This window comes from Macaca fascicularis, chromosome 4 (assembly GCF_037993035.2).
Source record: "Macaca fascicularis isolate 582-1 chromosome 4, T2T-MFA8v1.1".
Classification (NCBI taxonomy): domain Eukaryota; kingdom Metazoa; phylum Chordata; class Mammalia; order Primates; family Cercopithecidae; genus Macaca; species Macaca fascicularis.
Window position 1 is genome coordinate 114529860 of NC_088378.1, and position 20185 is coordinate 114550044.

Consider the following 20185-nt stretch of genomic DNA (forward strand, 5'->3'; position numbering starts at 1 on the left):
AGACCAGCCTAGGCAACATAGTGAAACCCTGTCTCTACTATAAAATACAAAAAATTAGCCAGGCGTGACGGTGGATGACTGTAGTCCCAGCTACTCGGGAGGCTGAGGCGAGAATCACTTGAGCTGAAATCACGCGACTGCACTCCAGCCAGGCGACAGAGCGAGACTCCATCTCCAAAAAATAAATAAATAAAATTATTGTATTTACTGATTTCAAATGTCAAAGATAAATTGTTAGTCAAAAGATGCAGAACATTGTGTAGAATATGCCACAACTTAGGTAGAAAAGAGAATATATATGCATTTTAGCTTATATATGCATAAATTGTATCTGGAGGGATAAGTAGGAAGAGTAATAACATGCGTACCTTAGGAGGAAAACTGGCAAGGGGTGAAAATCTGGGTGAAAAAGAGCCCTAATGTGACCACTTTTATAGCCTTGGAACTTTGTACCATGTGTATTAGCTATTAAAACAAAAGCCTTCAAATCATAAATCTGTGTCCATTGATGTATGAATGGATAAGCAAAATGTAGTATATACATGCAATGGAATATTATTCACCGTTAAAAAGGAAGGAAATGCTTCAGGTTCTAACGTCGGATGAACCTTGAAGACATTATGCTAAATGAAATAAGTCAGTCACAAAAAGACACTATTATTCCATTTATGTAAGGTAGAGTAGTTAAAATCATAAGAGACAGAACATAGAAGGGTGGTTGCTAAGGTCTGCAGGGAGGGGGAATGGGAGTTACTGTTTAATGGGTATGGAGTTTCAGTTTTAAAGATGAAGAATTATGGAGATGGACAGGGGTGATCGTTCCACAACATTACAGATGTATTTAATACCACTGAACCGTATGCCTAAAAATGGTTAAGATGGTAAATTTGGTTGGATTTTACTGCAATTGTAAAGATACTGTAAATACTTGAAAATATTACTTTTACTAACAAGCTGGATGCAACAGGTAACTCTGAGGCGTGTCAGTGGCAATCACTGTTTTCCTTCAATTTATACAGGTGTGTTTAATACATCTGGTGGAAGTCACTCGGGTCAGAATTCAAGTACCCTCAATGGTGGAGATGTCATCAATCTTAGACCCAACAAACAAAGGACCAAGAAAAACAGAAATCCTTTTAGCAGCTGTAGCATACCCTAAGATGTTTTGGGTGGAAAATAATTGAATTACATTGTGCAGTTCATTAAGAAACCCATCCAGCTGTCATGGTATGTTACAAGGTTTTCAGCAGACTGCACCTAATGGCTCCCTGAAAGTGACAGACTTAAATATTGCTCTGCAGTGCTTTTCAGAATGTAGAGTGAGACCTCTGGTGGAAAAATTATTGCCCTGTGGACTCCTTTAATTTTTTTTACATTAGACGAAGCTTCTCCTATTTTTAAAGGAATGCTATAAGAAATTTCAAACACAGGTTTTGCTGAATTTTAAATGCTGGAAAACATAAATGAAATGCCTAAATATATTGTTACAGATTTTAATACTATGGATCAAGGAAGGATAGCATTCTTTTCCTGAAATTGATCATCTAGCTTTTCTGCGAAATAATATTGAATCTGAATACTTTCACAAAATAATACTGAAAGGTAAACCCTAAATCTTGCCAGCCTGCATTAGTATTTCGGCATTGGTACTTGTGCAATATCTGTGTAATGTAGAATGTGAGTTGTGCATGCAGATGTCTGGTACTGGAGTAAGCTGAAGGTATGTGCAGTATTTAAGAAAATGTACATTCTAATTCACTTATAAAACCATTTACATATTGTGTATATGTTTTTATTTTCAAATGAGAAACTCTAGACATATATTTTGCAAAATGAGCTTGGGTTTAAAAAGCGCTTTGTGCCAAAAATATCATACCTAATTTTTATAGTGCTTTACTATCAGAATTTATAGTTTATTATATCTTTTAAAAGCAGTAAGCAGTTTCCGTCTGACAGCATAGATAAAAGAGGAGTATAGGAATTTGAATGCTAGAGCATCTCCCAGGTGAGCCTTATTGCAAAATCTTTTTGGTATAGTCACCCATAAGCATGGTGAGCTCCTGCTGTCATAAGGTCAGCCAAAGCCCCTTAAGAAGGTATACAGCACATCTGCAATCATTCAGGAGGTCCTGTGAAGTGTGGTGATGCATCTAACACCTTTTGCTGCTCACTGAGAACCCAGCTTTGAACTTACAAGATTATACTAACCATTTTTAAAGTGCACAAAAATATTATTATTAGTCTTAACTAAAATTACAGATTTTATAATGCCCTGCAACTCTAAACCATCCTTTTGTTTACACATTTTTGTATGGTATTTTAAGATTATCACTTCAAAATTTCTATAACCTTCAGTTTGTATAGCACTTTCTCAGGAGCTGTCAGTCCCACATACAAAATCATTTCTTTTACAAAATGATTTAACATGGAATCATGTGTCAGAGCATAAATTTTGTCACTTGGGACAGTAGCTTTCCAGCTAAGATAATTGCGTGAACTCTGTGAAAACTGATTATCACTCATCAATGGCTTTATTTTTAACCTATAAATAACCCCTTTCAATATACCTGGTTTTTACAGCATTTCAAAATATGTAAAAATAACTTTTCTTGGAAAATGTGTCATGAAGTCATTTTTCATTATTTGTACTAAAAAATGTTTTACGTACGCCTTTCGTGTTTCTCTTGTTTTTTGTTTTTTAAGTCTTCCATCTGCACTCTCCTCGTCCTCCAAATGTTGAGAAAATCAAATTTCCTGGGTGTGTCCTTGTTAAGTGATCAAAAGTAAATGTTCTCTTTGCCATTTTAGATTGAAAAATAAAAAAACTAAAAAGAGTAAATTTCGCTTTTCATTATATTGAAATGATCTGGCATTATCTATTTCACAGTAATATAAAATGTTTATTCTTATGTCACCAGTTGTCACCACTCCCATTGCTGACAATGACATAGGTTTTGGGGGCAAAACTCAGTTCCTAACAGTGGATACTGCTAATGAGTCATCTTTTCTACTCTCTTCAAATTGTCTCTTTAATTTTTGCACAAAATAATATTTTACAGTAAATAGTCTTTTGGTCTTTATTGGCAGAAAAATCACTTGTTATATGTGTTCTAGTTGTTTTTCATATTAGTTGTGTGGCTAAAGGCATGTTACCTATATTTAAAAAAGTAATCTCTGAGGATAGTTGCAGTTCCTGTAATATTTGCAATATAATTTTATGTACTTAGTTTTATCTTTTTTAAAATAAGAACTGAAGAGAGATCTTTGTTACATATTTGAATTTTTAATTTGCACTGCCGTATTTTAAAACTAACCATAATTAGTCATTTAAAATAATTAAGTAGTCCTGAAAGTCAGCCATATGTTAATTTCTCAATTTAATCAATTCTTAAAGCTTTCAAAAATTGACATTTTTTTTCCAAGACCCTTCATTCTCTTAAATAACTTTAATTATTTTATGAAACCATGTATACTGAAGAAAAACTTTTCCAAGATTCCAGGTGATTGTGCATTTGTGCTCTAATCTAGTTTTTTAACATTACGGCTAATCTTTTGCATAGACACATTGCTGTGGAATAATTGCAGTATTTCCAAGTTCCTCAGGTTTCCCTTTCCTTTTCCAGTCTCTATGAATTAAATAGTATACAGAATAACCCACATAAGGCAATATAGTTAAATAAAACCAGGTTAAATGATTTCCTTTGTATCTGCCCAAAGTTGATAGCACACATGTATTTTTTCAAAATAAAGCTAAAACTACCAAAAAGAGGATGAAAGCTTTCCTCATTATGGAGTGAAGTTTTAGGTGGTTGCTTTAGAAGTTGGCAGTGCAGTGCTCAGAAAGAACTCTCAACATGTACTCCTTGGACCTGTGAGTTTTAGGAAATTGGACCTTTTCTGAAGATCTTAGAATAGGGAGTTGGCCTTAGGACCTAGTGTCCCAACTTAGTATTGGACCTTTTTAATATAAGATATTGTTAATTATTAGCATCCTTTTCAAAACCTTTGGAATAGTTACTGGTAACCTGATAAAATGTTCCCATTAATCTGTCATTAGTCTGTCTGTTTCTCTGAAAACAAAATGAACTGATGAGGTGAAAGCTTGTTCCACGTGACACCTACCTAATGAACAGGACTTACTCAGTTTTAACTGTTAAGAATGTCATGTGTACTATTGTCACTCCTTACGTTTTCAGCTATAAAACATGTAAGTCTATCATCATACAGATGAATTCATTTGCTAACAAAATATTTAAAACCGGCAGTAGACTCTGAAATATTCAATCATAAAACTCCTGGCTAACTGGATGATTTGGCTATAATAATCTTCATTAGGTGGTACTTCTTTTCATCTCTCTCTCAAAATATCTACAGTAGGATGTTAGTAAATGGTCTTTTAAAAATAAAAATTTGGGATAAAAGGAAAACTGAATTCCTTCTATATTTTTGTTACTAATAAATAATGCTTTTGTAAATTTGAATGGAAAACCACTTGTATGGATTGCTATTTGGTTGCAGTTATACTCTGGAGCTTAATTTAAAACACACTACTCAATAAAAATTTCATGAAGGATGAATTCCAATAATCAAAAAATAAATGCATTTCAAAGCTAAAATTTTGTGTGATATGTATGATTGTATCAACAGTGTGGAACTAAATAGTAAAATATATAATGCAACTTCTTTAAAGATCAAAGCAACCTAAAATTATTTCATATTTCAGATACTCTGCCAATAGTTAATAACCTCATTATATTGAAAGCACTGCTAACAAGAAATGGCAGGAGGGCTACCCTAAAATTGTTTATTATATGCTGGGAATGGTATGGAATTGAGATAGGGCAAAACATACTCTATATGCACTTACAGTCTATATAAAAGACAATAGTTTAAATGAGGGTAAAAATGTGACTCAGGAGATTGATCATCATTTGAAAATAAATTATACTCCCATTCTTATAAATAAAAATACATGTTAAGAATCAACACATTGGCCAGGCGTGGTGGCTCATGCCTGTAATCCCTGCACTTTGGGAGGCTAAGGCAGGCGGATCACAAGGTCAGGAGTTCGAGACCAGCCTGGCTAATATGGTGAAACCCTGTCTCTACTAAAAATACAAAAATTTAGCCAGGCATGGTGGCGTGCGCCTGTAGTCCCATCTACTTGGGAGGCTGAGGCAGGAGAATTGCTTGAACCTGGGAGGTGGAGGTTGCAGTGAGCTGAGATCGTGCCACTGCACTCCAGCCTGGGCAACAGAGCAAGACTCTGTTTCAAAAAAAACAAAAAGAAACCTCATGAAGTAAACGAAACAAACTATAGAAACTGCCTCCCTAAAATGTATTCGACACTAAACGTCTACAAAATGTTTGTTCCCTTTCCTTCACAGTCTCTTTTCTCTAACTCATACTCCACAGTGTTCCTTGCTACAGTGGATATGTCTTCTACTTGTCAGATAGCCTGGGTGACAGAGTGAGACTCAAAAAAAACAAAACAAAAAAAAACTGGAGATTCCCTGCCCTTTAGATGTGGCTCTAGGTACAGAATGCTGGAGACACTGCAAACCAGGGACCCCAAGCAGCTTGGAAATGTGGATCATAGCTCTTCAAGTCTGTGATCAGAAATTAATGACCTCCAAAAAAAAACTCCATTGCAAAAAAAATGGGAAAAACAATGCTAAGAATACCAAGGTCAAGGAGGCAGAACCAGAATAATTTGTGGTAGAAAAAGTCCTGGGCTGATGTGGAAGCCATGGGAAGCAGGGAGCAGTAGTAGTTCCCAGAGTGGAAGGGATTTACGAATGCTGACAATACTTGAGAACTTGAAGAAAACCTGACTATCCATTTCTTAATTTTCAAAAAGCTGGTCAAGAAAAAAATGATGCACACAAAAAAATCATCTCACAGCCTGATGACAGCAAATCAGAGTCTGCTAACAAACCAAGTGGCTTTGCCATAGATAGAATTAATGTTTCCCATGAAATGGAAAGATTTAAATAAGGCAGAGTTGGAGCTGGCAAAGGAAGTAACACAAATGTCTTCAGATTTTAACTGCTTTTTATAAAGAGACTAACTTGGCATTTTTGTAGAGAAAAAGAAGTTCAATATTGCTTGCATTGAGAGAGAGAGACATATATAAAATCAGTTTGGATCCTGATTTGGTTTTTCAGTGTGAAGAATACCTACATTGAAATAAAAATTGATGTGTTCATTTCAAAATAGTATCTAGGGAAGTTGTTGCGTTTATATCAACAGGACTAGTTACTTTAAACAAATAAGTGTTCTCTAGTTGCTTCACTTTATCACAGATAAAAGAAGAATCAACACACTGGTCAACCTTTTTAGTAAACAAAATGCAAACTAAGTGTTAATGCTCAGTGCTGGAAAGAGTTCAGTGAAATAGCTATATTTTATTTACTGAAAAAAGTATAAATTGCTATAACCTTTGTACAAAAAATTTTTAATAAGTGTGTGAGGCCATGAAAATGTCTATACCCTTTGATCCAATATAATTCACTGCTGGGCCTTTATACAGAGAAAATTGAAAACAAAAGAAGGAAAAAGCCCTGCGTACAAAAATATGTTGCAGTAATAGCAACAAGCTGGAAGCAACCTAAATGTCCGTAAGATGGGAATGGATAAAGAAAGATATAACTACACAAAATAGAGCTCATTAAGTTGACAAGCAGGCTTTATATCAGCATCTAACTTTTTTAAAAAGGCAAGTTACAATATAGGAATTCTAGAGAATTGATGCATTTGAGAAAAGATGAAGCAGATATATAATTGTTCACAGTGGCAAATTATAGGTGGTTTTCTCACATTTTATGTCATAGTTTCTTGTATATCAAAAAATACATTCATATTATGAGACACAGGAATCTTTACATCCAAAATAATTTGATATAGATGCCTTAACATTGAGGAATGAGACAACTTTGGAAAGACTGTTGTTTTGTGATTCCTTTTTATCCCTCTAAGCACAGTGCTTTGTTAACACTGTGTGTAGTAAATGTGTGTGCTGCTTAAGGTAAAGAATTTCTAGTCAACTAAATGCCCAAGGTGACTGCGTGATTCCACGCCAAAGCACAGGAAAAAGCAGTGATGCTTTTGCCCCTAGCTGAACACTTGTTTTCCCCCACAAACTGTATTCATCCACAGAATAGTGAAATATGCTAGATCCTAGTACAAGATGAGAATTCAATCTAAAAAATCTCTAGATAGATAATTAAAATATTGCTAGTTTTGTTATTCACAAAACTGAAGATACTTGATGGAATATTTTCCTCATCTGAAACAACTGTCAGTATCAACTAAGTGGTTATATCTAACATAAAGAACTAGTTATCAATTAAAATAGTATTTTATCATTTTTACACCATGTGTATTGTGTAAATGCTGTTGGGTTTGAAGACTAATTGAATTTGCTTTCAGCATTTTGTTGCAGAGTTTTGGTACCAGCTCCTTTAGAATGCTCTAATAGCTTGATGGCCTTGTCAGAGTTTTCAATATTTCTAAGCAGAGTCTCTAATCTTCTCTTAATTTTCTTCTGATCTTCAAGAGCACAGCCAATTACTATGGATTGAAACTTCTGATCAACCGGCCCATGTGGCACCTCAGATGAACATGCACTGTAGAGCGACATTAAATGACTCTTGGCATTTCCCAAATCATCCAGAAACTTATTGACCACCTCATCAATAATCCTTGTGGCATGCTTTAGGGATTCTTGCTGCTGGGGGTTTCTAATTGTTTCTACTGACACTTCAACGGTGAGAGTTCTTCCCATCAAACGGTTTGCAGTCAGATTTAATTCTTCTCTTTCTCCTAAAATGTCAATCAATATGAGACATAAACTTATCTGTGTCAAGAACATTAAGGCATTTGTGACTAAATGTATTAAGTATCTGCTATGAAATTTTTTTAAAGATACAAGCTAAAATTATAGCATGTAAGATTAACTGATGAAATGTATTAGATTACAGAGAGAGGTTGTAGAATACCATTTCCTGACAATCTTTATATATGGGATACTAGATGACTTCTCAAATTGGCATGTTTGCAAAAGTTTGGGTAGGTATGCATTTGTAACTGGGATGGAGATCAAGTCTTAACCCTTTGAGCAGTAAGCACATATAGGATTTATGTTGGGTACAGCTCCAGAGATCAGATGTCCCAGATCTCTCCATAACGACATGTGCATTTATCAGAATACACTGCCCCAAATTTTGGTTGAGAAAATATAGCCATGATAGAAGATAAGCTGGCATCAATACTAGGCACTGACTTCATGCTTCTCCAGATAGAAACAGGACAGTGGTCTAAAGTCTTGACCGGCATGAGGAGCTCTATCAACATTTCATTATTTATATGAAAAAGTCAGCAATCTCCTGCTTCTGTAACTTCCTAATTCATTGATCTTTGGGCAGGACAGTGTAGAGACTAGATCATGGCCTACCATAGATGTGTAACAGTTTTGATCTGGATTTAGATTGCTTACTTATCTCACCAGTCACTTGGCCCAGTAACATGTGGCCTGTGTGGCACCAAAGGAGCCCAAGTAGGAAGTCCAGTGCCAATAAAAAGAAAATCACAAGTGACCTATTCCTACCTATTACATGTTCTTCACATGAAAATGACAGCACAGGCTAGGCGTGATGTCACATGCCTGTAATCCCAGCACTTTGGGAGGCCGAGGCAGGCAAAATCACCTGAGGTCAGGAGTTCGAGACCAGCTTGGCCAACATGGTGAAACCCTGTCTTTACTAAAAATACAAAAATTAGCCAGGCGTGGTGGCAGGCGCCTATAATCCCAGCTACTCAGGAGACTGAGGCAGGAGAATCACTTGAACCCGGGAGGCGGAGGTTGCAGTGAGCCAAGGTCGCGCCACTGCACTCCAGCCTGGGTGACGAGTGAAACTCCATCTCATAAAAAGAAAAAAGAAAATGACAGCACATTTTTACATTCATGCCTTTTACTGGTCCTACAAGTTTCCTCATTTTCTCTGCATTTTGTCCCTCTCTTTATGTTGTACCTCAATTCATCTTTTTTTTTTTTTTTTTGGTCTCTACTTCTCTGCTTCCATTCTCACCCTTTTTCCTCTGTGTTTTTTAATCTCTTGCAGTCCAGTAACTTGTGAAGAACTGAAGTTAGGAGTGTGAACCTGGGATAAAACACATGGCCTTACTGCTTGGGGCCAGCTCTTCTGAGCTTGCAGGCTTTTTCCTATCTCTCCCAGCCATGGCTTGGGGTAGAGAGCATGCTGGAAGAAATCTCTGAGTAAGTGGCTGCTATAATAAACTGACAGCTGCAGCTGCTCTCTGTGGCTCACATTAAATGCTGTGGCCTAGTATACGCATACCGAAAGTCAAGCAAAAATTGACCCACACTTATCATAAACTCTTTAAAGGAGTGTAAAAGACGAGCCCCTTCTGTGGAGATGGCTCTCACCGTCACTGATCTGCCTCATGTCCTGGCTATTTTGGATACTGTGGATCATTTCCAGAAGGATTTCTTTCTCTTGCTCAACAGCAGTTGCTGCTTCTCTCAAAGCTTCAACCCTATAGAAATTGGGAAAACAAAACGGTTATTGTATGCAGGATGTTCTTCCTATTAATTTTATCTCTCATTCAACCCAAATCAAGTTTAAAGATCACCAAACTTTTCAAAACTTCTTCATTTCTGCTTTAAAATTCTTTCATTTTTCTATTTTTTATCCACTTGCCTTTCTCCTATTTTCCTTCCAGCTCATGAGGCAATTCTATTTAGTGTTTATCTAATTAATAGTATTTGTTTTTACAAGATCTGTATTATTTGTATATTTTGAATTTATATCTCATTCTGTTTTTATTTTTTCACTTAGCATCCAGGATCCTATGTGTACTTTTTTTTTTTTTTTTGGAGACAGTCTTGCTTTGTCCCCCAGGCTGGAGCACAGTGGCACGATCTCACTGCAACTTCTACCTCCCGCGTTCAACTGATTCTCATGCCTCAGCCTCCGGGCCCAGCTAATTTTTGTAATTTTAGTAGAGACGGGGTTTCGCCATGTTGGCCAGGCTGGTCTCAAACTGCTGGCCTCAAGTGATCTGCCCACCGCAGCCTCCCAAAGTGCTGGAATTACAGGTGTGAGCCATCACACCCAGCCCCCTATGTGTACTTTTAATCAGTTGGTGCTACATATTTTATAATACTCCATGTGTATACCTACCTGCTTTTCCTTCTCCACTCTCCCAGAGATGGACACTCAGGTTGTCTACCAACTTCTTATTACTACAAATAACACTTCTATGAATACATCTCCCCTTTGGATCTTGGTGAGGATTTCCTTAGGACATATACCAGGACAGAATTGCTGAGATAAAGGGTATGTGTACTCCGCTTTTGACTTAGTACTATGATTATTCTGCAGAATACCTGTACCTGTCCATTCTCCACAGCAAAGCACAGGAGTCCCCATATCCCTACCAACACTCCGCATTTGCCAACTTTCTATTTGCTGCCAGTGTAGTAGAAGTATGTCAGGTTAACCTGCGTTTTCCTAATAATTTCAGACATCTCTTTGTATCCTTGTTAGCCTATTCATAGACTTTTCCTATTTTGTTTTTCTATTTTTAAACAGGAGTTACTGTCCCCTTGCTGATTTGTATACTCAAGAAATTCTTGTTGGTTACAGACATTGCAGCCATCTCTCATCCTCTCTTATATGAACCACGTCTGGGATGTCTGGCACTAAAGAGAGACTCTTATTTTGATGTGATCCAATTCATCTTTTTTTTTTTTTTTTTTTTGCCTTATAGCTTATGCTTTTGAAGTTTTGACCTAAGGTCTTCCCCCTACCCCTTGGTCATATTTTCCTATATTTTCTCTTATTAACTTTATAGTTCTACCTTCCTTATGTCTTTAATCCACCTAGAATCAACCCTTGTATGTAGTTAGTTAAGAATGTTGTTTTTTTTCAAATAGCCATTTTCCCCAACATTATTTACCAAACAATCCATCTTTCCCCTAGCGAATGCGTATTAAGTTTCTCTCTAAAATCTCTATCCCATGCATTAGTGTATTTAACTGTTCTTATACTAGTGCCCAGTTTTGTTTTGTTTGTTTATAGCACTAGCCTTGTACTATACTTTAATATTTGATAGAACATGCCCCTCAATCTTCTTTAAAGATAACTTAGCTATTTATGGACTTTTACTTCTCCATATAAATTCTAGGGTACGTTTATTGTGTTTCTCAAAAAATGAGAGAAATTCGACATCTTTATAACGTCATTCTGTTTAAGGGCATGATATATGTCTCTTCATTTATTCAGATCTTCTATAGAGTTCTCATGTATTCTTCATAGTAGTCTTTGTAGATATTGTTGCTCTTGTGAATTTGTATTTTCTAGTTGATTTTTACTGGTTTGAGAAGTGTTGTCTTTGTAGGTTTATCTTGTCACTGGCGACCTTGATTTACATGTATTCATTTTAGTGTTCAGTCTGTTGATTCTGTTGGTTCTTCTAGGTAAATGATCATATCCATATCATCCATAGTTTTTATTTCCTCCTTCCCAATCCTATTACTTTTCTATTACTTTTTTTTTTTTAAGAAAAGGTCCTTCAGTACTGTATTAAACAGTGGCAATGATGGGGGTATCTTTGTCTTTTCCCAAATTTAAGGGAAAGTCTCTGTGGCTTTTTTGTGTAAAACCCTCATCAAACTATAGAAGCGCTACTTTCCCCACTTCACTCAACTGCACACACATGCACTCACACTATACATACACATAATTGTGCCCAGTCACTAAAAAACTAAGCTGGGGAATCATGAGAGCAAAATAAAAATATACATATTGTATATTTAACATGTTGTATACTTCCAGGGTACCTTATTATTATGAATTACAGTAAGTTGCCAACTTTTGCAAAATGAAATAGTGACAGACCTATTCCCAGTATTTGGATGGTCTTAGAAGTTCATTAGGATTAGAGATCTAATCCTAACTGCTGTCTTAAGTGTGCACAGAAAGAACAACTTCACCAATGTTTTAGCATGTTCAATTCCATAAAAGGATCTTCCCCCTACCCCAAGCACACACGTGCCTTTTCCCCTTCGGTTACCCACCTGTTATACCCCAAAATAGTACTGACAGGCTGTAACATCACAGGATATCTTTATTCTTCAAGATATTAAATATATGTCAAAGTCTGTGTTTATAAGAGCCACTAAAAGCAAAGAACTGGGAAGAATCTCATGTGACAAATTTGGCTAGAGAACACAATCAAAATACAATATTCTACAAAGTAACAGTAATGCAAGTATCAGGCCCTATTCCAGGACCATTCACTATTTACTTAAACATTTTACATTAGCAATCTCTCAGAAAGATAAACTAGGGCCCAGAACATAGGAAAGAGACTGAGTTGGCACTAAATATTTATGCTAAAAGCACAAACCATGACTCCAATATTTAGACAAATGACACAGGTGAATCATTTGATTGGTAAATGAGAAGATGCTGAAAGAAGAGATTAATTTTTCAACACTTCTTCGGCTGGTATTCAATTGTAAGATGATAAGAGAGAACAACACTATTCTGAAAAGGAAGGTTTCATTTACGAGTTACAGCAATAAGTTCATGTTCTTAACAAAATAGATAAAAAAAGACATTCTAGAAAAAAATAATAAGCCTATCATTCATATGAAAAAATATTTTATCATTAAATGACACCAAATAATTAGATGGAACTGCTAAATTTTGTGTTTTTGGGACCCCCCCCAACCCCACAAGGCTTTTTAAAATACATAATAGAAATTACCAGGGCATTATCCCTGTGAAAACCAGATTTTATCATTTATAGACCTTCTTATATACATTTTTATGTATACTTTTTTCATTTCATGCAAAGGTAAAATGTCATTCCCAGAATGTAAAGATCTCAGGGTTTATTTGGCAACATGGGCTTTTCATGTCCGATTCCCTCTTCAGGTAGCATTCTTTCTCCCTGACCCTTGTCTACTGGGTGATTCCTTTTCAAAACCCAATCACTGGCAGGAATTGTTTCCTTAGCTTCCCCTATCCCCTCCCTTAAGGCAATTCATGCTCCCTTTGGCCCTGGTACATCCATTTACTCTCTGGACTACCTCATATTTTACATTTTTTCTTTTAAAAAGCTGAACCTAGAGCTCTACTTAATTTAAGTAATGTTTGTATTGTTCATCAGCTATTGCTATCCTTAAACTCATATACATGTCTTTTGTCTACAATTTTTCCATTAGTTCTAGAAAATTCTTGGCCGTTGTATCTTTGAATATTCCCTGTCTCCCATTCTATTATTTTCTTCTGGAACTCTGGTTAGAGAAATGTTGGACCATCTCACTTTATCCTTCATGTTTCTTAATATCTCATCTGACAACACTTTTCTTGGCGGAGAGGGGCAGTTCTGTTTTTACTAACAGATCCTGGAAGCAGCTACACGTCCAAATTGGGAAAGAACTTTTCCTCACATCAAGGCTGGCCTGGGCTGTGCTCCTGTAAAACTCTCTGCATGAAATCACAACTAAGCAGGCTTTGACAAAAAGACATTTTAGAGTACTCAATAGGAAGACAAAACCGGAGCGCATGCATCCTCAGCTAGCCCCCAGGTCTTGGGCACCTCACAAACCTCTGCAGCCTCAGTATCAAAACAGCAAACTGCTGGGAGACTTAGGGGAGTACAACAGCAATTTTGCCTAAACTGTGGCTACTATTAATATGTCAGCTAATACAGTATGCAGTGATAACTGCGCCAGCAGTGCCACTACTAGCTGTGCAAAGGGGTCAGTCGCCTATGAAACAGGGATAATAAGGAAACAGTGCTTGTGACTAAATGAAGTAAAGCAGGTAGAGTGTAACTGACTGATAGCACTGACTAAAAAAATTACACACACACACAAGTTAATATGTATAATGTGTCTAGAATTGGCACTGGCATGTATTTATAGTAATAATAGCTATTATATTCTTACCATTATGAATGTGGGCTTATTTATTAATGAGAATTTGTGCTTTCATAAAAAGGAGGGAAAATGGCAAATGCTCATACCATGATTTGAAAGAAATAATTTCTAAAACAGGTTTGTTTTTTCTTTTGAGATGGAGTCTTGCTTGGTCATCCAGGCTGGAGTGCGGTGGTGTGATCTCAGCTTACTGCAACCTCTACCTCCAGGGTTCAAGTGATTCTCCTGCCTCAGCCTCCCAAGTAGCTGGGACTACAGGCATGCACTACCATGTCTGGCTAATTTTTGAATTTTTTATTAGAGATGGTTTTTACCATGTTGGCCAGGCTGGTCTCAAACTCCTGACCTCCCCAGGTGATCTGCCCACCTCGGCCTCTCAAAGTGCTAGGATTACAGGAGTGAACCACCACGCCCGGCCTAAAACAGGTTCTTAAACTCATAGTTCTGTCTCTTATTCCGTACTCCTATATCAAAAGAATGCTATAATGATCACTTTTAGGCAATGTAAAATTCTGAAGGGTTTCCCTAATTGCCAAAATATTAAATTACATTTACTGTCAAGACATTTTGGTGTAAAAGAAGGGACTAGTGTTTTTAGTGTGAAGAGCCACTCTTCAGTGGCATGTCCTTAGGCAAGCCACTTCATCCTTATGGACCCCACTTCCCTCCTTTCTAGGAGAGAGAGCATGTGCCCTCCACCTAACTCAAAGAGTTTTTAAAGTTTCAAATAACAACGTATATTAAGCGTTCTTTTAAATTACAGGCTGTTATACGATATTAACTATGATGCCATCTTGTTTTGTGACTCCTGGAACACAGGCACACCCTAACATGAAACTTTAAGCCAGACGAATGATCCCTATCACCCCCGACCCCAGCCCTTCACTACCTGGGTGCAGGTTAAGCCACAACGAAAGAATGACAGGAAGGCAGAAGGAGCCACTATGTCATAAGTTTTGGGAAACACGTAACAACCCAATCTCCCAGTCCTATGATTTTCCCCCCTGCCAGTCTCCAAAACCCATCTCCCAAACATCTTCATTACCATCTTGAGCTTTCTATGAGCTACCCAATACCTAGCACATAGTGGGTGTTCAGTAGCCCCTGAATTTAAGGCCAATTTAGATTGAATTTTTATCTCTTTGAGGAAACTCATCTATTCATCCATATATCATTCCTACATTTTGAAATGTGACATATTTAAGAAAATTCAGGCATAAAGTATTAGAGCCTGGAGAGCCAGGCTTCCTGGGTTCAAATGTGGAGTTTACTGCTTTCTAGTTGTGTGACTTTGGACAAGTCATTTAAGCTTCTAAGCGTCAGTTTCCCTATCTGTAGAATGGTGATAATAGTAACTTCCACAAAGACATGGGGCCTGGCATATAGTCCATGTACATTAAATGAATAAACAATAGCATGTGTTTTAGAAAAGACTTTCACACTGTGTTTTTCCTCTGCTCTCACACTGTAACAACACAGAAGACTACTGTGACCAAATATGTGGGGGATTTTCCCCACCAACAAGCAGTGGACAGCAGCTAAGTATCCTCCAACTCAGTTCCAGTACTATCTACACCTGGACAGTGTCAGATTCCACAAGTTGAAGGCTCAGTCCCCAAGACCCCACTCCCCACCGCTGCAAGTCTAGGCCTCCAGAACTTCCGACCAACTGGCTTCAAATTGGGGTTCCCATGTCCCCCTCTTTGGGTTTAACTTGCTGGAGCAGCTCACAAAATTCAGGGAAACACTTACTTATATGTACCAGTTTATTATAAAGGGTATTACAAAGGACATGGATGAAGAGATGTGTAGCGTGAGGTACAAGGAGTAAGGGGCACAAAGCTTCCATGCCGTCCCTGGGCACATCACCTTCCAGGAGCCTCCACATGTCCAACTATCTGGAAGCTCTCCAAACCCTGTCCTTTCGGGTTCTTAGGGAGGCTTGCTTCATTATATAAGCATGAATGATAACCATGTAGAAATGTGACTGGACAAAATGGGTATGCTCTCACTCTAACACAAGACCAGTCTATTCAGATTCTTCTTGGCCTCTGGGTGTTGAATTCCTTCCTCCAGGGCATGGGACAGGACCCTCTCTGGAATGAGGGTCTTTTGACCCACAATCAGACTAGAAACAAGGCAGGCGAAAGAAGGTCAGACAGAGATACTTTTTCCTGAGGCCTAAAGCACCCCAACATTATAACGTAAGACTGTCACAAGGGTTATGGGAGTTATGAGCCAGGAACTGTGGATGAAAACATTATATATATATATATATATATATATATATATATAAAATTGTAATATAGTATTTTTTATAAATTACAATAATTGTTAAAAAGTAACAATAAGCAAGATGGTTTGAGCCACTGAGGAATGCAAAACTCAGACTCCATTTAGAATTGATCATAAAAACAGGGAGAAAAGGGAATCACCTCTGTAGAAGGAAGAAATACAGAAGACAAAATGCAGTCTAAAAAAAGGGCTAGTGTACTGATAAATTCCATTAGAGATAAATGGAAATCCTTTAACAGTTTGTAGAACTGCTGCCAAACATTTTAATCATGTAGATCAGTTCATACTCCAGGTCATGAAGTATGAAATTTCTTCCACAATTGACAGGATGATGTGGTTAGGGAACATTACGTGCACACTTCTAAGTACAAACGGTAAGGTTTTATTCTACCCAGTTACACTACTTTATTAGTTAACATAAAATCAAACTATTAGAGCAAAATTACATATGAGTTTCATGTTTTCATTTAAAAATCGATCTTGTACGCATGATTCTAGTTTTTAATAGTGTAGTGTTCTATGCCATTGCCCATGTGGTTTCAAAAAAACACTTTAATAGGATCAATGTTAGCATTTTTCTCTATTTTTGCTTACCTTAGGAAATCCTTCCTTTTCAGCTAGTATTACTTTTTTAAAAAGAAAAAAAAGGCCTACAAAAGTCTAGAATTACTAAAAAAAGTCCTTGAAATGAACAGCCACATATTAATCACTTTTCTCCTCAGCTCAAATGTTAATTAAGCAAGTTGTAATTTAATCACTGATGTGCAGTAATCAGAATTCATTTTACATTAATCAAACATTAGAATATAATAATATTCAAAACCTGAGGCTTTCTTTTTAAGAGGAGCACTTCAGAGGGCTTTTGTACCTACCACATGTGAGGCATTAATTCAAGTTTGAGGACAATGACTCAGCTTGAAGGAAGGCGGGGTGGAGTAACATCCTACCCATTCCTTTAGGAAAAAATCTTTTCTTTCTAACTAGGGGAGAGCGAGTGAAGTGGTTGAGAACATGCCCTCAACGTTCTGAAGACATGGAGAGAGGTGTGTTACTTGTTATGCGGCTCCCTAAAAAGAAACATCAGTTAGAGGGACTTCCAGTAACTGAGGCCACCAATTTCTACTTGCGCTTTACTTTTTCTGGGAGTGGAACGGGTCAGGTTTGCTAGTATTGTGAAAATCCATGAGGAAGCATTATTTCTCTCTTCCACTTGCCTCATTCTGAGTGGAACCCCAGAACCTCGTGTAGGGCTTAGGTTTCTCTGCTGCCATCCAAGAAATTATTTTGAGCGGAGAATCTCTCACTCTCTGGCTCTTTTCTCCCAATAGTAACAATAATAATGCCTTACTTGTTAAAAGAGATGCCGTGGTTTTGAAGTATTTTCTCGGCAAACGGACACTTCATATTTGGGTGTATTAATGGAGGGAGATAAAACACACATGCAGTGTTTCCTGAACTTTTTGGCTCACATGCTTCTTTGCTCATGCACAACCTAGAGAAAACTATGGAACCAACTCCTGTGTACAGTTTCAGGGAATTCCAGGTGCCTAACAAGGTTTTCTTTTAACTACAGTTGCTCACAAAATTTACACAGTAACTTGAGACAAACGTTCACAGGAAGTAGATAAAACTTTTCAATATACCGTTAAAGTCTTTCCAAAAATCTATTAACATTATATTGTTTAGAAATTCTGTACAAGTCTACTACTATATTACCTAATAAAATCTTAAGCAAGAAAAAGGGAAAACTATCTTTTCATACTTTCAGGCCAGTGACTAACACTTCGTCTTCTATGTAGGGAGGTGCCCAATAAATACTGAGAGACAAACGGAACCGCGGAATCCCGTCCGCCAGGTCAGGGGATAAAGAGAAGCCGCAACGTCTTTACTGCACGAAGCACCCGGTAACTTACTGCCTACCCCTCACTCCTCTCTAATCTTTGGTCTCAATGGATTGCTGGGTTGGTTTTGTTTTATTCATTTTTGCTCTTTTAAGTGTTCTGAAGCAAGGAAACTTAACTTCACGTGGAGGGCCACTGTAAACTGCTGCCTCCCTTAAAAATGTATGACGGGAGAAGAGTAAGTTAAAAACATTTGGGGCCACACAGAAGGTTCTAGAAGCTCTGCAGACCCACGCTGCCACAGTCGTTAATCGCATGGAATCTCACCTCTTAACTTTTATCTCCTCTTTTTCCTGCTCCCCAACACCTAGGTAAGTTAATCAAAGTGTGGCCACCATCACGCCCTCACAGGTTTAGCTTACAATGCGTTTTCTCTTGGACAAGGGGAGAAAATCCAAGAAATAAACAAAACTACACCACGTCCATCCACAACAAATCTCAACAAGCAACTTCTGTTGCCGCAGCCTCACTGTGCCCCAGGGCCCGGCCCGCCACACGCGGCCTCCGTCCGCTAACCGCCCGCGCGGCGAGCAGAACGCCCGAGACCGCCCGCCCGCCCGCGGCTCACCTGAGCTCCAGCTGGTCCAGGCTCTCCAGCAGGCGGCTGGAGCGGTCGGCCATGGAGGAGGAGCGGCAGAAGCGCCCCTCGTTGGCTTTAGCGTTGATCTTCGCCTGAGCCATCTAAGCCTCCGACGCGGGGCAGCCGAGAGGTCACCGGCCCCTCCGGCGGCGGCGAGTGGAGCGCTCCTCGGGCTGCAGGCGTCGCCGTCACCACGCGGGCGCCCGCCCTCCCTCTGACGCCCGCGGGGGCAACCCGGGAGGACTCGCCGACACCGCGGCTGCCGCGTGGCCAAAGAAGGGCAGGCGCGGCGCCCGCGGGGCTCGGGGACGCCGGGCCTGGGAGGGGGCTGCAGCGGCTGGAATTAAGAGGTTCGCGGGCCACAGGGGCTCGAGGATGGGCCGATAGGGGCTCGGGCCTGGGGAGCGCAAGTCTCTGAGGCACGGGGAGGGGCAGACGCAGAGACTGAGCGCCTAATGTGGCCAGCGGATCGTCTGCTCCTCGGACCCAGGAACTACCCGAAGCCCGCCCGGACCCACAGACCACCCCCAGCTCCGCCCCGCGTGGCCCCGCCTCTTCGTGCAGCCTAAAAGTAACCAACTTCCCCCACACGAAGGTTCCTATCGGTCGATGGGTTGTGGGTGTATTGCTCAGTGATGGCTTCGTTTAGTTTCTTCCAGCACCCATAATTCAAAGCAAGAACAACGACATTAAGGGTCCTGTGATATAGGGAGAAAAGGTCCTTTTGTGAAACAGAAGGCAGTTAAGTGCAGCTCCTAGGCAGCCCACACTCACCTGACCTTCCTGTTACCACTTTATACTAAGATGAGAGTAACGAATGCCCGGACAACGCTGAAGCTATTAAGTAAAAAAGAAAAAGCTACTCCATCTTTCCCTATCTAGGTAGATGTAGGAAACAAAGTGAATTTACTTCATTTTTATCATTCTAAGGATTACAGGTGTGAACCACCACGCCCGGCTTAATGAAGGAGTTTTTAATTTTTGCTATTAAAATTATTCCTGTTGAGTGAGCCGAGATCTCGCCACTGCACTCCAGCCTGGGCAACAGAACGATACCTTGTCTAAATAAATAAATAAATATTCTGAGTGAAATAATTGGCATTAAGAAGTCCTCAACTTTTAATTTTTTTTTTTTTTTTTTTTTTTTGAGACCGAGTCTCGCTCTGTGGCCCAGGCTGGAGTGCAGTGGCCGGATCTCAGCTCACTGCAAGCTCCGCCTCCCGGGTTCACGCCATTCTCCTGCCTCAGCCTCACAAGTAGCTGGGACTACAGGCACCCGCCACCACGCCCGGGTAGTTTTTTGTATTTTTTAGTAGAGACGGGGTTTCACCGTGTTAGCCAGGATGGTCTCGATCTCCTGACCTCGTGATCCACCCGTCTCGGCCTCCCAAAGTGCTGGGATTACAGGCTTGAGCCACCGCGCCAGGCCAA

General features: G+C 38.9%; 2 protein-coding genes and 1 long non-coding RNA gene across 14 annotated transcripts in view; 1 reads left to right on the forward strand and 2 right to left on the reverse strand.

The window, feature by feature from the left end:
- The window catches only part of RAB23 (RAB23, member RAS oncogene family), a 35494-nt gene extending 30878 nt beyond the window's left edge, over nt 1-4616 (forward strand). For 8 of the 12 annotated variants that reach the window (XR_012433722.1, XM_045390250.3, XM_005552645.4 and 5 more), the window contains one exon: nt 1020-4616. Coding sequence is in view for 7 of the 12 variants with exons in the window: in XM_045390250.3 (XP_045246185.1) it covers nt 1020-1159 (140 nt within the window). In the remaining 5 variants the exon portion in view is untranslated. The remainder of the gene's footprint in view (nt 1-1019) is intronic. The other 4 variants (XR_012433724.1, XR_012433723.1, XR_012433721.1 and 1 more) reach the window with 1 other exon arrangement.
- A 2054-nt stretch (nt 4617-6670) lies between these two features.
- BAG2 (BAG cochaperone 2) lies at nt 6671-19229 on the reverse strand. Its single transcript, XM_015448811.3, has 3 exons — nt 18743-19229; nt 9449-9558; nt 6671-7824 (listed from the first exon to the last, which is right to left on the reverse strand). The coding sequence occupies exons 1-3, from the start codon at nt 18853-18855 to the stop codon at nt 7412-7414; spliced, it is 636 nt and encodes a 211-aa protein (XP_015304297.1). The 5' UTR covers nt 18856-19229; the 3' UTR covers nt 6671-7411.
- LOC135970314 (uncharacterized) lies at nt 15734-18692 on the reverse strand. The gene is made up of 2 exons (XR_010586007.2): nt 17146-18692; nt 15734-16106 (listed from the first exon to the last, which is right to left on the reverse strand). It is a non-coding gene; the product is annotated as an uncharacterized lncRNA (long non-coding RNA).
- Nucleotides 19230-20185: the final 956 nt, after the last annotated feature.